Source organism: Bubalus kerabau, chromosome 8 (assembly GCF_029407905.1).
Source record: "Bubalus kerabau isolate K-KA32 ecotype Philippines breed swamp buffalo chromosome 8, PCC_UOA_SB_1v2, whole genome shotgun sequence".
NCBI lineage: Eukaryota > Metazoa > Chordata > Mammalia > Artiodactyla > Bovidae > Bubalus > Bubalus kerabau.
In genome coordinates this window covers 36,574,601-36,593,755 of record NC_073631.1, presented here as the reverse complement: position 1 = coordinate 36,593,755, position 19,155 = coordinate 36,574,601, and the positions used below count along the sequence as shown (strand labels likewise).

Sequence of the window (19,155 nt, the reverse complement as noted above, 5' to 3'; positions counted from 1 at the left end):
CTAGGAAAATCCATCACGAACAGGGTAACACAATAGGCACCATCACAAATTCTGGTATCATCTGAGATGCAGGACAGTGTCAGGAATCTGTGGAAAGGTATAACTGAGTAGGAGGAAAGTTGCAGGATTAAATAAAATAATCTATTTAGAACATTAGTTATAGTTTCTAGCACAGCCTAGTTGCTCAACCTGTGGTGGATTCATTTTGATATTTGGCAAATCTAATACAGTTATGTAAAGTTTAAAAATAAAATAAAATTTAAAAAAAAAATAAAGAGAAGAGATGGGAAAAGAAGAGAGGTTCTATTCAGAAATCATTTAATGAAAAGTGACATAAAAACAGATTTCAAACTGACATAAGCAAAGAGGAATTTATTATCTCACATGACTGAAAAATCTTACCTGGCTTAAATAGCACGTCCAATATTGTCAGTTCAGTTCAGTTCAGTTCAGTCACTCAGTGGTGTCCAACTCTTTGCGACCCCATGAATCGCAGCACACCAGGCCTCCCTGTCCATCACCAACTCCCAGAGTCCACCCAAACCCAGGTCCATCAATTCAGTGATGCTATCCAACCATCTCATCCTCTGTCATCCCCTTGTCCTCCTGCCCTCAATCTTTCCCAGCATCAGGGTCTTTTCAAATGAGTCAGCTCTTCGCCAATATTGTCAGGTCTTATTATCTCTCCATCTCTTGGCTTTGCATCTCAGACAAACTTTGCCTCATGGTGGTGAGAAGGCTCCCAGCAGCTCGAGACTTACCCGCATTCCTCTAAGTCATTCTAACAGAAAGAGGATGGTTTTCTCCTGATGGTTCTAGAAAATATCCTCACATTAACCCTGGTTGGCAATAATTTGGTTACAGGCTCATTCTGAAACAAATTGCTGTGGTCAGGGACCTAGCACACTCTGGTTAGTCGTGCGTGTCACAAGCCACCTAGCAAGTCAGGAATGGATTCACTTTACTTTATGACCATAAGTTTCGGTTCCCAACAGAAAACTGTGGTATGCTTTCCAGAAAAATTGGAAATGGATGCTAATCTGTCAAACTACAAGGGAAAATCCAGTTTTGTTCTAGATCATGAGAATTTTAAAACTGAAAGTTTTCCAAATTTCCAACATCTTATTCAGCAAATCAATTCAGGGGTGATATGCAAAAGGTTTAACAACTAATACAAAGTTACAAAAATGAACAGCAACCACACCCCTTGGACCTGGAACCTAAAGACCAGACTCTTCCAGAACTGAACACTTTTCCAGCTGTGCCACAAGGAAACTGAGAGACGTGGTGAAGATATGCCAGAGAGGGAACCAGAGCAGCCGGAGAAGTGGCAGAATATTCAAAGGGTGTAGTAGACTAACTCTTCACCACCTGAACAAAGTTTTTCAATATCCTAACAACTAGAACAACTATACCAGTGTGTACCAGTGGTGTTTCAACCTTGGCTGAAGCTATTTGCAGCTGTATCATAAAGAAGAATGTGCTGTCGGCTATGATCCTTTTATATTCAGAAGCCTGGCCTTTGAATTAGGAAACTGTTCTTTTCAGAGGACACCAGAGGAGCAAAAAGGTTTTCTGCTAACAAGATCTAGGATAAATGAAAACATATACACAAAGGGAGAAGTAAACTCAAACTATAAAATAAATCAAATAATAGCAGAATTCATCTTTTCTTACCATTTTAAAATTTGTGACAAATAAAATTGTCATGATCTCTTCCTATCAATACTTAATAGTTAGATTTACAGATATTCTTCTATATTAAACCACATATTTACCATTTCTGCTGCTCTTCATTCTTTCCTGTAGATTTGATTTTCCATCTGGTGCTGTTCCCTCTTCCTCTGAAGTAATTCCTTTAGCATTTCTCATAGTGTAAGTCTGTTGGCAGTGAAATAAATCGCTCAGTTTTAGCTGCCTGGAAAAAAGTTCTTATCTTACCTTCATCCTTGAAATATATTTGAACTGGAAGTAGAATGTTGGGATACTTGACCGATTTTTTCCCCAAACCTTTAAAGATTCCACTGAGTATGGTCACCATTGCTTCTGAAGAAAGGGATCCCTCATTCATACTGTTACACACAAATTGTGCTATTTTGTTCTGTTTTCAATGTTTCTCTCTCTCTCCCTCTCTCTCTTTTTTTTGGGGGGGGGGGGTTATCAATTTGGCAAAGATTTGTCTACATATGGTTTTATTTGAATTTATCTTTCTTAGGGTTTGCTGAGCTTATTAGTTCTTTTTTAAGTTTTTTAATCTTATGTTTAATAACAAAATTGAGGGGATTTTCAGCCATTGTTTCCTCAAGTATTTTTTTTCTTCTTTCTCCTCTGCTTATGAAACTCAGATTCTACCTGTGTTAGATCTCTTAATATTAAAAGAACTCTGAAACTTTAACTTTTTTCAATGTTTTTTCTGTTAGGTCAGATTAAATAATTACTTTTCATCTATATTCAGCTTCCCTTATGGCTCAGCTGACAAAGAATCCCCCTGCAATGCATAAGACCTGGGTTCAATCCCTGGGTTGGGAGAAGGGAAGGGCTACACACTCCAGTATTCTGGCCTGGAGAATTCCATGGACTATATAGTCCATGGGGTCGCAAAGAGTCAGACATGACTGAATGACTTTCACTTTCACTTTCTTCCATCTATATCAATTTACTGACTGTTTTACTATCTTCAATCTTTTGTGTCCCCATGTACACCCAGTGGCGTTTTTATTTTATATATTTACTAAATAATTAAGTAGTTTTCTTGGATATTTACTTTTATGTTCTAAAATTTCTGCAGTTTTTTTTTTTTTTTAGAGCTTCAATTCTCTGCTAAGATTCCTCATCTGATCATTCATTTTTTTTAAGTCTTTGAACAAACTTATCTTTATAATAAACTATTTAAAGTTCTTATCTGCTAGTTTTAGAATGTGGATAATTTGGAGACCTATTTCTAATGAATGCTTTCTGTCTTTACTTCAGGTCCCATTTTCCTGTTTTCTTATATTGCAAGTAATTTTTGGTTGTATACTATGGAATTATATTATGTCTGTGCCTCATGAGGTCAACAAGACTGCCATTGCACCATGGCAGAAATGCATTCCCATGCAGAATGTTGGGGAATTCCTAGGGTAATCATGGTGTTTCCCTTGAATGTTTCTTTCTCTCAAAGATCATAGTTTGCCTTGTATGTGTTGTCAGTTTTATAGCTGTTTTCAGCAAGAGGACAAGTCTAATACCAGAAGTCTAATGACATGGCCAGAAGCAGAAGCTAGCTAAAGATATTCTGAAGAGTCCATTTAGCACAAGGCAGAGATAGTGCTGTTTCAAACACTGTACCATTTATATACTGAGGAGAATTTGATAGATAGGGGTGAGATTTTTGTGGAAATGTGTATGGAATGCATTCCCTTTTGTAAGACATTGGAAACTAATGATACAAGTCTTCTTAAATCTAATTCTATATTTACTTTTCATTACTATTTTGAGCAATCTGCATTACTTTCTCTCTCTTGCTCTATTCAGGAAGCAGTAAGGCTTCATTTTTCTTCAAAACACTTTGACATTATTCAAGAGGAAGGACAGTATATACACAGGATATTATGAATAATATCCACTTGAGGAATCATATTGTTAATAGGTAAAAATGTTCCCCTGTGAAGAATATTCCTCCATTTTTTCCCCTTCATATTTTGTCCAGAGCTATAAGGAAAGCTAATGACAAACCTAATTTCTGTACTCTCTGTTCAGGCTGACAAACCTGCAACTTCTAGCAGACTTGGCAGCTTCTAAGAGGAAAAGGATACAGATGTGCTGCGGGGAGCCGGGGGAAACTCCAATTCCAAGGCGTGAAAATAAGGTTAGGAAACTTAAGGATGAAAAAACAGCTGAAGTGGCAACACACACAGACACAGAGGAAAATAAATGTGCCCTTTGATATAAACAAAAATAAAGGTTTACTTTGAAGGGAAATAAATGGTTTTTAAATATAACATATATTGAATGATCAACTCAAGTTAACATTATTGTCAAACTACCTGCAGTTACTCTAAGGACCAAAGTTTAGCAATGTCAATGAATTGACAGTTCAAAATTGTCAGTGTTTTCCTACTTCATAAAAACATGTCCCTCTAAATTCAGATGATAAAGAAAGGTGAGGAAAGTTGTCCAAGGCCATTTAGTGAAGCGGGCAAGTCTCCTTTTGGCTTCATCAATACCTCTTTCTGGCTCCATCGTCCCAAATGGTAGAGTTCCCCTCTTCACTGTAATCATGTAGGGTTCCTGGGCTTCTTTTATCTTCTCTGTGAATAAAACAGGCTCATAGGAAAGGGTCTGATCAATTTGTTCCCACTATTCAACTCAATGGTTTGGTTATTTGAAATTTTTAAATTTATGGTTGGACTTCAAACTAGAGAAATTTGAGGAAAGCAGAACTCTCCTTCCTAACTTCAAATCTTAATACATAAGCCTGGCATCCACTCTTCTTACTTGTCATTCATGTTTTCACAGAATATAACCTGTTATTTGGTGTGTTACTTTCCATTCCTCCTAATCGCTCTCAGATGGACGATATGTTTTCCAATCTTCCTAGTCTCTCCAAGTGCTCTCAACTTTTCTAATGTTATTTAATTTTTTCCTTAAAAGCCAACAATTTAAAGGACCAGAGCTTTAAATAGGATCAGAGCTATTTAGGCCAAGTTTCTCTAGTGCCAAGGTTGAATCTTGACCTATGATAAAAATCATTTTGAAAAAACCTGATCATTTCTTTATTCTCTGACTGGAATTTCCAAATCATTTTTCCAGTCTCCTGACCAGTCTCTCAAAAGTTTACATGCTATTTGGAATTTATCATTTGACAATGATGTACATGAGACACTGTGAAAAATACAATATCATTTAAGGTATTGATCTTGATACCAAGTAGATTAAAATCTAATGAGGAAAGAACAATTCACAATTGTTAAATTTCAATTTTCAAACTATGCAAAGTAAATATAAAACAAAATATGATCATCCTAATAAACACTGGCTTCCCACGTGGTGCTAGTGGTAAAGAACTCACCTCCCAGTACAGGAGACGTAAGAGACATGGGTTCAATCCCTGGGTCAGGAAGATCCCCTGGAGAAGGGCACGGCAACCCACTCCAGTATTCTTGCCCGGAGAATCTCAAGGACAGAGGAGCCTGGTGGGCTACTGTTCATGGGGTCACAAAGAGTTGGCCATGACTGAAGTGACTTAGCATGCACACAATAGACACAGCACAACTTATAAGGGAATTCAGCAAATGGAATTAAACTTCCTTACTGCTGCAGTAATATGGAAGGCTTATAAGCAGTAGAGATTTTAAGCTAGATCTGCTAAACGTGAATGGATTTTAAATAGATTCTCATAGTAATTCCTTAAATGTTTATGGAAAAAGTTCCTTTGTTGCCTAAAAGAATAAAAGAAGTAGAACTGCACAGTGATACATCCTGCTAATAAAAACACCAGTATGGCTACAGCCTCTGTTTACCCAATTAAACAGGTAGTCTAGGAACAAAAACCTTGTCTCTTATTGCCTGTAACTCTTGAAGCTGAAAACTTTCTAATGAAACATACAGCCAAATTGTACATGCTAGCACTAACCCTAAATTTTCTTTGGATCAGTTGGGTGTGCAGGCTTTGAGCACACTCAAAAGCCCTTCAGCACCTCAAGGGCTTATTTTTAGGAAAGAGTGAGCATGACTTCTGGCATTATACCTCCCCTGGATAAACTACTTATTCATTGAGTCAAACTGGATTTCATTTTCGACATTAAGTCCCTGGGCAAAGTCAAGAAAGGAAGCAAAATACATATTAACATATGCAGAGTATAGCAATATGCCCTGCCCATGTCTTTCAGGGGTTATATTCACAGTCAACCCCTGAGATGCTACTAATGCAAAGATTAATAAAACACTGCTGAGCAGGTTGCCTACTGAGTGGACTATACATGCTTGTTTATAGCACACACATCACTCACCACCCCTGAATGGAGAACTCTGGAATGCAGAGCCTCTGGCTGCATACAAACGTGGCTACAGGAGGAAGTCTGTTTATCTGGGGAATGTGCTACTGGCTGATTTATCATGAAAGGAGCCTGAAAAGAAGTGGTGGCTGCTCTTTCCCACAATCCGATAAGCTGTTACACAGAGATAAACAGTTGCATTGAATTAAGCATGTTTGTCTATTTTTCGATGCTGACTTTTAACTTCCTGTTCTTTCAGTTTCTTGGGGCTTCATTTTTAACAATGCTAACTGTTTTAAAATTATGCACAACCCTACAGTCTTAATCATTTCAAGTTCTGCTTTAAGGAAAAGGTAAATAAGAAAATATTGACAGCGAATTTAAACATTACTCTAATTGATGTTTAACTGGTAACTGTCTAAGACTACATAAAGTGTTACTTAAGGATGCCCTGTCAGAGGGCTTAGAACTATTTCACATGAAATAGGTGTTAGTCAACTTGTTTTTAAGTATTGTACATCTAATATTTTAATATATATAATATGCAATGAATTGCTTTTTCAATCAAATACTTAATAACAATCACCATGTTAAAGGAAACCCATGGCAAACTTATTATCAATATTTTCACAAATGGTGGAGATAGTTGGTAGAAAGAGAGATGAGTATTTTTCCATCACTCTCTCTGTAAAAATATACAAGCATTTAAATTATTCGACACCAGGCATAATGTTCATTTGTTTACAACTAAAGTTTCTATCTTGGGTATCCAGTTCATGGCCCAGCACCCACAAAGTAGGTGTTCAATAAATATTTGATGAATGACTGCATCTGTGAAGCTTTGAAACAGGATAATAGGCATGTTCCTACTTCAGTATTCTCCTGACTGAAAACCAGTAAATGTAGGAATGTAGGTCAACTTGAGGCCACATCTTTCCTGGCTTTGTACAGATCTGCCTCAGCTACAACTTCCCAATTCAAAGGCAGCATTTTCTCCTGCATGCTGCACAAAATACTGCCTGCTGGCAGTCCTGTCATCAAAGAACATAGGGGAAGAACATTTGGGATGATCAGGTAGGTAATGACATAGAACAACTGATTTCTCTAATTTCCACTTGCTATGCCACAAGTGATATAGTAGAGTCATTTGCAAATATCATTATTGTGGATAGCTATATTCCTTCAAGAAATATTTGTTGAGTATCTGGATGACAGACACTATGCCAGGCCCTGGGTTCACAAGGTAAACACAACACAGGCCCTACGTAGAAACAGACAGACTGACACTCTGACAGTCTGACACACACTACTACTTTCAGCATGCTGTGATGTGTCATCTGAAGCCTTCTCTGGCTAACAGCGTTTTCTTAAGAGAATTAAGCTTTCCATAAACTATAAGGTCATCTTTACTCTGTATAGTCAAATTTCCTTCATATTCAAGAGATATCTACATTTAGATATCTACATACAGATATAGATATCTATAGGAAGACGGTAAGACTGTGTTGATGACCTTCTTTTAATTAACTATTCTCTTTCATTAGGCACATAAAACAATTATTTTGTAGTGCCAATTTCAGTTTCTTTATCATTAGTAATAATGATCGCAATGTCTTTTACCTTCCACGGCAGTTTTGCTTCACAGGGAATTGCACATAAAGATCAAAGAGAGACCAGAACTCACAGGAAACAAACAAGATTCTACTACAGTATCAACCTCTTTAAAAGTCATTATTATTATTAGATTTTCTGGTGCCCTATGGCAGATCTCCCAGAGAAGCTCTGGGTTAACACTGAGTGTTCCAACCACCGCCACTGTGAGTGTGGAGGTTCACACCTATTAAATAAACCAAACCAAACTCAGGTGACTTGCGTGTCTCAAGAAAACAACCCATGACTTGCCTCACATAAAAGGAATAGGAAGCATTTGGAAAGCCAGGTTTTAAAGGGCAATGCCAATAGGAGAAGGAAGAAATGTCAAAAATGCTGAAATATACACTAGACTAATTCTTGTCTGGATGTTTTCGTTGAGTTTTGGTTCTTTTCTTCCTACCTTAAAAATCCTTAATGTTGTGCATTTCATTTATTCTAAATGAGCAAAGAAACAAATATGAATAGTAATAATAAATGCAAATATTTCTTGATCCAGCTACAGCAGGAAGACAAAGCAAAAATAAACAATTTGACTGAGGAAGGAACATAGGAAAAAATTCTTGGCCTTTTCTGGTACTGACCACGAGATCTTAAATGTTAAGTTGATATTTACCGAACAGTGTAGAAGGGCCTTCCCAGCAAAGAGACCAACATGTGCAGGATGATGATGTCATCATCATCCTCTGAAGTGAAGAGTTCAAATGACCGAAGCATAAGGTTTGAAGGTAGAGGTGGGATGATGCTGATGGGCATGGTGAATAATAAGACTTGAGAGCTTGCCAGATTCAAGATCATGGAGCATGAAGTCCTTCTTTCAACCTAGAGGCAAGGGGAAGTCAGTATAAATTAATAAGAGATGGGCACTTTGAACAGCAATTAAGATTATACGTTAGACAGAGTATCTCCTCCAATGGGACACCCAATGGCTAATATTTACTAGTATTAATATATTTGAGAGCACACTGATGGTGTGCCTTTTAGACAGTCTGACTAAGCCATAAGCAGCCAGGAAAGACCCCTCCTCCATAAAACGTCACAAATACACCATCATGCACAAAAGTGGGAGAGCAGACCCACTTACTCAACCACACATACAGGGGCATGCAACTGTGTGTTGTCGGGAAACTGCTGCAGGAGTCTCTGCTCTACCGTCTCTCACCTGCCTCTGATATAATAAGCTTACATCACCAAGGGGATGGGCAAATTGAGAGAGTGTGCTGACCAGTGCTTACCCTAGTGCCAGGGAGCCATGTGTCAAGAGTACAACAGCAGGTCCATTGGTTCATGTGCACGTGCAACCAGACAGCCCCACACCAGGATTTTTTAAAAAGTCCCCTGGTAAGACCCCAGCTTACTGTCAACAACATGATCCCCATCTTTGCTTGATTCATAAAAGTTGCATATGTTCAAGCTTATCATGTAAAAAGAAGCTTGATTTAGGAAACTGGCCTAAGCTCCAGTGTGCTATGCAAACCCCAGCACTCATGCTTACCATTCTCCCTGAAATGTGAGGCCCATGTCAGGAGCTGCCTAACCCCAGCTAAACAAGGCAGCCACCAGGCATCACACTTTCTCCAAAATCAATGTTATATCAATGCTACAGCTTATACAATAAAAAATTGTGTAAGCTTACATTTGAGGAAGGTTCAGTTCAGTTCAGTCGCTCAGTCGTGTCCGACTCTGCAACTCCATAAATCGCAGCACACCAGACCTCCCGTTCATCACCAACTCCCGGAGTTCACTCAAACTCACGTCCATCAAGTCAGTGATGCCATCCAACCATTTCATCCTCTGTCGTCCCCTTTTCCTCCTGCCCCCAATCCCTCCCAGCATCAGAGTCTTTTCCAATGAGTCAACTCTTTGCATGAGGTGGCCAAAGTACTGGAGTTTCAGCTTTTAGCATCATTCCTTCCAAAGAAATCCCAGGGCCGATCTCCTTCAGAATGGACTGGTTGGATCTCCTTGCAGTCCAAGGGACTCTCAAGAGTCTTCTCCAACACCACAGTTCAAAAGCATCTATTCTTCGGTGCTCAGCCTTCTTCACAGTCCAACTCTCACATCCATACATGACCACTGGAAAAACCATAGCTTTGACTAGATGGACCTTTGTTGGCAAAGTAATGTCTCTGCTTTTGAATATGCTATGTAGGTTGGTCATAACTTTTCTTCCAAGGAGTCTTTTAATTTCATGGCTGCAGTCACCATCTTCAGTGAGGAAGGTTATCTTTTCCTAATTCACAAAAAGATGCTTTGGAGGCTAGCATCGGAGAAGGCAATGGCACCCCACTCCAGTACTCTTGCCTGGAAAATCCCATGGACGGAGGGGCCTGGTGGGCTGCAGTCCATGGGCTCGCTAAGAGTCAGACACGACTGAGTGAGATGACTTTCACTTTTCACTTTCATGCATTGGAGAAGGAAATGGCAACCCACTCCAGTGTTCTTTCCTGGAGAATCCCAGGGATGGGGGAGCCTGGTAGGCTGCCATCTCTAGGGTCGCACAGAGTCGGACACGACTGAAGTGACTTAGCATCAGCTCCCTAACAATATACTGCTATTGTCCTGTTAGAGATAACAAGAGTCTGACATTATGGGTTAAAAAAAGAAAAAAAAAAAAAAAAAAAAAGGACGTGGCTTTGGGAAGGGCTCTTTTGTGTAGGTTTCTGGCTCAGAAGCCTGGGTACAGAGAAGAACCATTCACAGAGATAAGAGTAGACCCTGAGGTGTCAGAGGATGTGTGGAGAGAACTATTTATGTGTTATGTTTGGTCACTAGGTCATGTCCAACTCTTTGCGACCCCATGGACTATAGCACACCAGGCTTCCCTGTCCTTCACTATCTCCTGGAGGTTCTCAAACTCACATCCATTGAGTCAATGATGCCATCCAACCATCTCATCCTCTGTCATCCCCTTCTGCCCTCAATCTTCCCAGTATTTCCTCAGTCTTTTCCATTGAGTCTGCCCTTTGCATCAAGTGGTCAAAGTATTGGAGCTTCAGCTTCAGCATTAGTTCTTCCAGTTCAGGGCTGATTTCTGACTGGTTTGATCCCCTTGCTGTCTAAGGGGCTCTTAATTGTAGTGCTCGAGAGCTGTTTAGCAGGCAGTTAGCCTAGGAGACTGTTAAGTGGTTGAAACTGTGAACACTAGTTGAGCTAACCCAGGAAAGGAGTATTCAGTACTGGAATTGAGATGTAATCGGACATGAATCATGAGAACAGAAACCTAGGAAGCAGAAACAGGTAGAAAAGAATTAAGATTTCAATTAAGTAAAATAAGGACTACAAAGGGTTTATCGTTGAAAGACAGGGAATAAAGACTCATAGCCAAGTTGCTTCCCTACCAATAGCAAAGTAAATGACTCAGTAGAGATTACTGAACTGAACATTAGAAAACCTAGAGTCTGAACACTACTAAGTACAGCTTGTCAGGTCACTTCCTCTCTTTAGTCCTCAGTGTCCATTTCTGGGAGGTGGAGCCACTAAGAGCTATGTCACGGAGTGTTTTAAGGACTGAGTGAGAATACTTGGGAGCACTCCTGGTGCACTGCTCCATATATGTTTAGTAGATGGTAACTGGAGTCATTATCCCATCAAAGGTCTGAATGGGGACCATCAGTATAATCACTGTTGCCTTCTTTACCATTTTTGTTCATTCAATTTTTATCTCTTTAGGAATTTGGTGACAGACTCTGTTAGTCTGCTCCTCCTTTACACGAAGGACAGACCAAAGATCCAGGTTGGCAATGAGAGAGGAGGACTAGCGGGCAGCATTGGCTCCATCCACTGATATCTCCCAGAGGTAGAGACATGGGACTCATGAAGATGTTGACAAGACTCCAAGTTCTTACATTAACTTTGTTTTCAAAGGGATTTTTACTTTGTTTAGGGGACCATAACTTTCTTAGGAGGGAGATTAAAATAGAAGGTGACCTCGTTTTAGGGGGCCTATTTCCCATTAATGAAAAAGGCACTGGAACTGAAGAATGTGGGCGAATCAACGAAGATCGAGGGATCCAACGCCTGGAAGCCATGTTGTTTGCTATTGATGAAATTAACAAAGACGATTACCTGCTCCCAGGAGTGAAGCTGGGTGTTCACATTTTGGATACCTGCTCAAGGGATACCTACGCATTAGAGCAATCACTGGAATTTGTCAGGGCATCTTTGACTAAAGTGGATGAAGCCGAGTATATGTGTCCTGATGGATCCTATGCCATTCAAGAAAATATCCCACTGGTCATTGCAGGGGTCATTGGCGGCTCTTACAGCAGTGTTTCCATACAGGTAAGACTGACAGTGTTGTGGATAAAGCACTGTATCTCTTTGGTTTTATGTCTTTGGGGAACAAAAGGAAAATATCCTAATAGCTTCATCAATGGATGATATTAACCATGTAATTGTTCATTTCTGTAAGTCTCTGGTAATATAGGTTTGCAGACAGAACAGTACTTGAGCAATGAAAATTGTTTAAAGATATAGCAGGTAGCTAGTGCAGCATAATGAGCTACTCCAAAATGCAGTGACTTAAAACAACAATTATTAATTACTATAGTTTATAAGTCTGAAGACTGGCTGGAGTGAGCAGATCACAGCTAGGTTCAGCTGCAGGTAGCTCTGCTCCAAGTTTGTCCCTCATCCTCCACCTGGAATCAGCCAGCTAACCCGCTCATATTTGTCGGAGTGATGAGAGAGGTGCAAATGCAAATGTAACTGCACAGGCCCCTTCCAAACTTCTGCATGCTTCACAGCGTGAACATCCCACCGGCCAAAGCAACTCACAAGGCTCAGCCAGGATCAAGGAGCAGGGAAATAGGTGCCACCCACAAGCCACATGCTGCTAAGTTACACCACAAAGAATGTGGCTGTATCACAGAGCCATGACTTCAAGTCCTCAATACAAACAAGCACAGGAAGGCACAAAATCACTGAGCTGTGTTTTTTTCCACACTAATTTTTTCCCAAGCATTGCTTTATTCAGAGATAAATTATAAAAAATTTCTCATGGTATAAACCTGCAAATGTATGCAGAGATGCTAGATAATTACTACAAAAAAAAAAAAAATAGAGGGAACAATTTAGCACAAAACTAGATAAAAAAACTGATAATTGGTTCTCATAATTTTGTTAGGGAAAGAAGGAACATATTAGTCAAACTCTTACAGTGCTCACAGGTCACAAAATTAGAGATGGAAAAGAGCTAAGAAATCATCCAGCTCAAAATTCTCATTTTCCCATGCCCTAGAAATACTGGTTTCATGAATATTCCCATTGGTAGGTAGCACATGAACTAGAACTTAGACTGATCTCTTGTACTTTTGGGCTCTTTCAACTCTTCTATGTGATTTTTATGCTATATGAAGTTCAATATTTTTCCTGGTAAATGTGGCCATAATACAAGTCCATAAGATATGAATCATATACTTTGCTTCCTACCAAATGACTGTCATCAAAGCTCCATACACTAAAAGAAGTCATATTACACCCATGTTGTCTGTACATGTCACCAACCACTTAAGTTGGCTCTACTCACATTGGAATAATCTTATTTCCATATCAGAGACTCAAGGCTTATAAAATTCTACATAGAGTTCTGTGCTGCTCTAAGCAGCTAGTGCAAATTTTTTTCCTTCTATAAGCACACACTCATATTATGAGTAATTAGGATAATTGATTTTTCATAAATATCCTTTGACTTCATTAGATGGATAGAAAATACTGCACATCTCAAAGCATATCATGTTAATTTTGCCACTATTTTTACACTTGGATAACAAAAGATGGAATTTGCTATTTGAGAAGAGAAAACTAAAGTCTATATTTGTCATACTTCAATAATAATTTCATCAGATAAGTGCCAAACATTTTATAAATATTTATATTGTACTCAATATTACCACTAGTAATGAATTACAAATACGTTTTTCTGACCTTAGTTTCTCCAAATACAGTAATAGCACTCCATAGCAGATGTGTAAATACATATTTACCCAAAGTAATTAACAAACTGTGCTAGGCAAATAAAATTTTAATCTACTTTTACTTTTTTATTACCTATAAACTTCTCAAAAGGGGTCAGATTATCTTTTTAAAATGTAGGTTATTAAAACCCTGTAGTTGTTCACAAGGGGCAAAACCACTTAATCATCGAAGGACCTGGCTTATTAGTTCACTTATCTGGTCTATATCTCTATAAAATCACAAATACTGATATGGTTTTTGTCTCCACATTATACATAAGGAAACTAAAACTCATATTATATTGAAAAGGACATAGATTTAGGCAGCACCAAATGGAACTTGAACTCCAGCTCCACAGTTTACAAAAAGTGAGTGAGTGTTAATCGCTCAGTCACTTCAGACTCTTTTCGACTGTAGACTGTAACTCACCAGGCTCCTCTGTCCATGGGATTGCCATTTCCTCCTCCAGGGGGATATTCCCGACCCAGAATCAAACCTAGGTCTCCTGCAATGCAGGCAGATTTTTTTTATCATCAGAGCCTTCAGGGAAGCCCCAATTTACAAGCTTATTTATAAAATAAGGAAAATACTATCCACTTAAAAAAGTTATTGAGAGGATAAATTAAGAGAAGCCATGGGAAATGCGTTACCAAAAAAACTAACAGATTCAATAAGCAGTAACTATTATGAACCTAAAATCTTTGGAAAAATCGGTGGAAGAGCCACCTCTAACACCAGCTCCAAGAAGTTCCGAGAAATTGTTGCTGGTCCCTCATGTGCCTTGTCAGTCAGGTAATCTGTACGAAGCTCCCTGGGTGCATCCTGCAACATCAGAGGGGTTAGAGAGACCACTCAAGTCACAGAACTCAGCCTTGACCTCGAGGAACCTAAATTCTGGCTATGGATACAGTACTATTATGAAATAATAGTGACTACACTTCTGAATACATTCAAGGGGCTTACATGGTAAGAAATGACCTTTGGGAAAGTTTTGAAGGTGACTGAGAGAATGAAAGCTGCACTAGAGAACAGCTAATTGGGCCACAGTCTGCATGAAACACTGGATCTGGGGAAGTCAATCAGAAAGACATGGTAGGAGTCTGCGAGCAAGAGGACGAAGACCTTGCCAGCAGTAAGAGGGTGAGCTGGAGAAGAAAGGAGAGAGAGGGCTTCACTGCCCCCTTCCCGGTCCCCAGGTGCTCAGGCTCTGATTAGGCCCCCACTGGTCCCCTCAGCCAAAGGAAATGGGGAGGTGTGGCCATCTGTCTACACTCTGATCTCCAGGCCACCTTCCAAGGAATCCTTCGCCATAGAGCCTTAGCCTTAGCCTTAGCCTTTCAGCTAAGCATCATGAATGAAAAGCAGTCTTAGGGGCTCTTATGTAGCTAAGAATTCAGGTGTGTTACCCTTGTTAAGCCTATCTGTCTTTAAATAAGAATTCTTTTACAGAAATAGTCAATAGCAATCCAAAGCAATAAATTCCTGATGGGGACTTTGAGACACTCTTGCACCTACATTAATGAGAGAAGTGTCTTAGAAGAGAGGCATTTTCTGGGTGCCCCTCACCCTCACTTTTGCTCAGGATGGATTCTGATCCTCTGCCCTGGTGTCTGCTAACGGTGGTGACAGTACAGCTGGTAGCCACAAAGACCATGTGGTCACCTCTGCCGTCCATTTTCAACTGCTCTTAACTTCTTGAATAATTACTGGAAAATGTCTGAGCTTGAACTGAGCTAGGGGGAGAAAAGAGGGTTAAACTGTAGGGGGAAAAAAATTTATATATATATCTATATAATTTATTTATAAATAAATTTATTTATAAATTTATTTATATTTATATTTATAAATTTATTTATAAATAAATAAAAATATATATATTTATAAAAATTTATATATATATATATATATATACACACTAAGATAAATCCACCACACAATTACAAAGATTCCACTCATTTAAGTGTTGCATCCGGTACCAAACCACAGCACAGAGTTTTTAGTCACAAAATCATTCCTGAGAGCCAGACTTATCAAGAATGATAAAATTTGTGCATCTTCTCTTTTGTGGTTGGGTCAGTTTAGACATTATCATCTCCCCATTTGGCCGGAATAGCTTTACTCTTGGGATAGCTTCAGAAGGTACTTTTCTCTCCAGTTTCCTCTCCTCTCATTATCTTCCTACTAAAGAAGAATTTCTCTAGAAATCAGCAGAGGAGACACCCTCCACTGTATTAGTTCATACAACAGGCAGCCTGCAGACAGCAAAAACCACGTGAAAGGAGAAATTCTTAATGATTTGCTGAGTTAATCTGTATCGCCATTGACAAAAAAAACAGAATATTTTCTTGACACTCTTAATAGACAAACCACTTTTTGGTGGTCCATTGTCTAAAGCAACAGAATTGATTTTTTAATTTGGTAATCAATGAAAGCTAGAATCAAAATCCTTCTTTTTTAGCAAATATTCATGGGGTCTATTCACCACTCCCTCTGGTGAATAAGCTTCTTTTCAAAGTATTTTAAAGATTGTATTCCACTTTCCTCTATAAGCCTGCAACCCACCCACTTGGGGGAAAACACTGTTTATTCAAGTAGAAAAGCAGGTTGGTTGCCTTTAGCAAGGCAATTGTCTACATGGTACTATTCCGAAGCAGTGTTTACACGTGTGCTTTTTTCAAACAGACTGTAGTTAGAGCTCCTAAGTTGTTCAGTCAAAAAAAAAAAAAAAAGTCTCATGAATTGTTCCAAAATATTCCTCATTCCTTTCAGGAAATGTCTATTTCCTTGGTCTTTCTTGCCTTATCCAGAGCAAGGTCAGCTGCAACAGAACAGGCATAAGTTGACCCGGTTATTATTGCATCCCTGAGTGTTAAAGTAGCCTCAGCAATAAATGGATATTTGGGTTACATAGCTCATACAAAGGGCAGAAGAGAGCCTTGAAAGGATCCTAATGCCTCTTTTCCGTGCCTGACACAGTAAACTCTTTTTTCAGAATTTTTAGCACTAGTCACATCCCAAGAACTCCCTGACCCTGGGAGGTAGTTATTATATCGTTTACCATGACATGGATTTGGACATGTCATGCATTGCTCACATCAAGTCCCTGAGAAGAGTAGCTCAAACTAAATCCCTTGCAATAAGTTTCCCAGATTTTATCTAGATAGGGTATGAAGAATAGCCTATAAAGACACTAAGCCGTCTATTCTTCCTCCTCCACCCAATTGCACAGTGAGAAAGTGGACCAGCACTCCAGTCAATCTGTATTAAGTATCATCTTCCCTCAATGATTCATTCCTCCTTTAATTCAAATGCTGTGGGGAAGAATCACACATGAATTCCTGTTATCATAGGAACATCAGAAAAACAGTTGAAGGACTAGATGTTACAAAAGGCCTCATAGGGTTAGCTGTGTCCAAGTATCAGATAGACTCTAGAATGGAAAAATAATGCTTTTTTTCTGTGGCTAAATAGATAATTTTTTTTAATTTAAATTTATTTATTTTAATTGGAGGCTAATTACCTTACAATATTGTATTGGTTTTGCCATACATCAACATGAATCCGCCACGGGTGTACACATGTTCCCAATCCTGGGCCTCACCCCCCACCTCCCTCCCCATACCATCCCTCTGGGTCATCCCAGTGCACCAGCCCCAAGCATCCTGTATCCTGCATCGAACCTGGACTGGAGATTCGTTTCTTATATGATATTATACATGTTTCAATGCCATTCTCCCAAATCATCCCCCTCCTCCCTCTCCCACAGAGTCCAAAAGACTGTTCTATACATCTGTGTCTCTTTTGCTGTCTCGCATACAGGGTTATCGTTACCATCTTTCTAAATTCCATATATATGCGTTAGTATACTGTATTGGTGTTTTTCTTTCTGGCTTACTTCACTCTGTATAATCAGCTCCAGTTTCATCCACCTCATTAGAACTGATTCAAATGTATTCTTTTTAATGGCTGAGTAATACTCCATTGTGTATATGTACCAAAGCTTTCTTATCCATTCACCTGCTGATGGACAGACATCTAGGTTGCTTCGTGTCTCTTTCAATTCTGGTTTCCTCAGTGTGTATGCCCAGCAGTGGGATTGCTGGGTCATATGGCCATTCTACTTCCAGTTTTTTAAGGAATCTCCACACTGTTCTCCATCGTGGCTGTACTAGTGTGCATTCCCACCAACAGTGTAAGAGGGTTCCCTTCTCTCCACACCCTCTCCAGCGTTTATTGCTTGTAGACTTTTGGATTGCAGCCATTCTGACTGGCGTGAAATGGTACCCCATAGTGGTTTTGATCTGCATTTCTCTGATAATGAGTGATGTTGAGCATCTTTTCATATGTTTGTTAGCCCTCTGTATGTCTTCTTTGGAGAAATGTCTATTTAGTTCTTTGGCCCATTTTTTGACTGGGTCATTTATTTTTCTGGAGCTGCAGGAGTTGCGTGTATATTTTTGAGATTAGTTGTTTGTCAGTTGCTTCATTTGCTATTATTTTCTCCCATTCTGAAGGCTGTCTTTTCACCTTGCTTATAGTTTCTTTTGTTGTGCAGAAGCTTTTAATTTTAATTAGATCCCATTTGTTTATTTTTGCTTTTGTTTCCAATATTCTGGGAGATGGGTCATAGGGGATCCTGCTGTGATGTATGTCAGAGAGTGTTTTGCCTATGTTCTCCTCTAGGAGTTTTATAGTTTCTGGTCTTACGTTTAGATCTTTAATCCATTTTGAGTTTATTGTGTGTATGGTGTTAGAAAGTGTAGAGCAGAGTTTCTCAGCATTGTCACTATTGGGCTGGATACTTCCGCTGTGCGGAGCTGCCCTCTGCACTACAGGTTGCTTGGCAGCACCACTGGCCCCTCCTCACTAGACTGCATGCCAACAGGACCTTAAGTGGTGGTGCACCCAAATGTTTCCATACACTGTCAAATGACAAAGTTCTCCCCCTTCCCCACAGACCAGCACTGACTTAGAGCAGGGTGTATCTAGAGCCAGCATAAGGAAGAGTTATTAGAAATGAAATGATAGTCCTGAATGAGGAGGCTGTAAGTCCTTCATCACTGGAGTTATTCAAACAAAAACTGACCTCTATATAATTGAGGAGACAAAGTAACATATTAGTATCTGAATTGTGTTGCATTTAAGGGCATTTCTTAATTTTATAATTATACGGTGCTAAAGCAAAATACTCTATTAAGATGAGTGATTATAACAAAAGTATCTAAAACATGAAACAAAATAAATTATAGACTCTTTTCCATTGGGAGTAATTTGAAGAAGTCTAATCAATTGTTACTTCACTTGATTATGGTAGTATTTGTGTGAGTTTGGTAAATCGAGCTTCTCAATTATGTACTAGTTACAACTAGGACACATATAATTTCCCTTTCATTAGAAAATAAGCATTTATTAAGCATATGTATTTTAGGTTCAGCAAGAACACTACTGTGTAGACTAGGTAAGGGGAAGCAGAGAGCATGCAAAATAAAATGCATAAATCTTATTACAAAACAGAAACAGGCTCATAGAAATAGAAAACAAGTTTAGAGTTACCAAAGGGGAAAGGAGAGTG

The 19,155-nt window shown here is 39.1% G+C and overlaps 1 protein-coding gene across 1 annotated transcript in view; it reads left to right on the top strand.

Moving 5' to 3' along the window:
* The first annotated feature begins 11,441 nt into the window (after positions 1 to 11,441).
* Positions 11,442 to 19,155, top strand: part of GRM3 (glutamate metabotropic receptor 3) — a 98,309-nt gene continuing 90,595 nt past the window's right edge. Inside the window, exon 1 of the mRNA XM_055589461.1 lies at positions 11,442 to 11,909. Within this exon, the coding sequence (XP_055445436.1) occupies positions 11,442 to 11,909 (468 nt within the window). The remainder of the gene's footprint in view (positions 11,910 to 19,155) is intronic.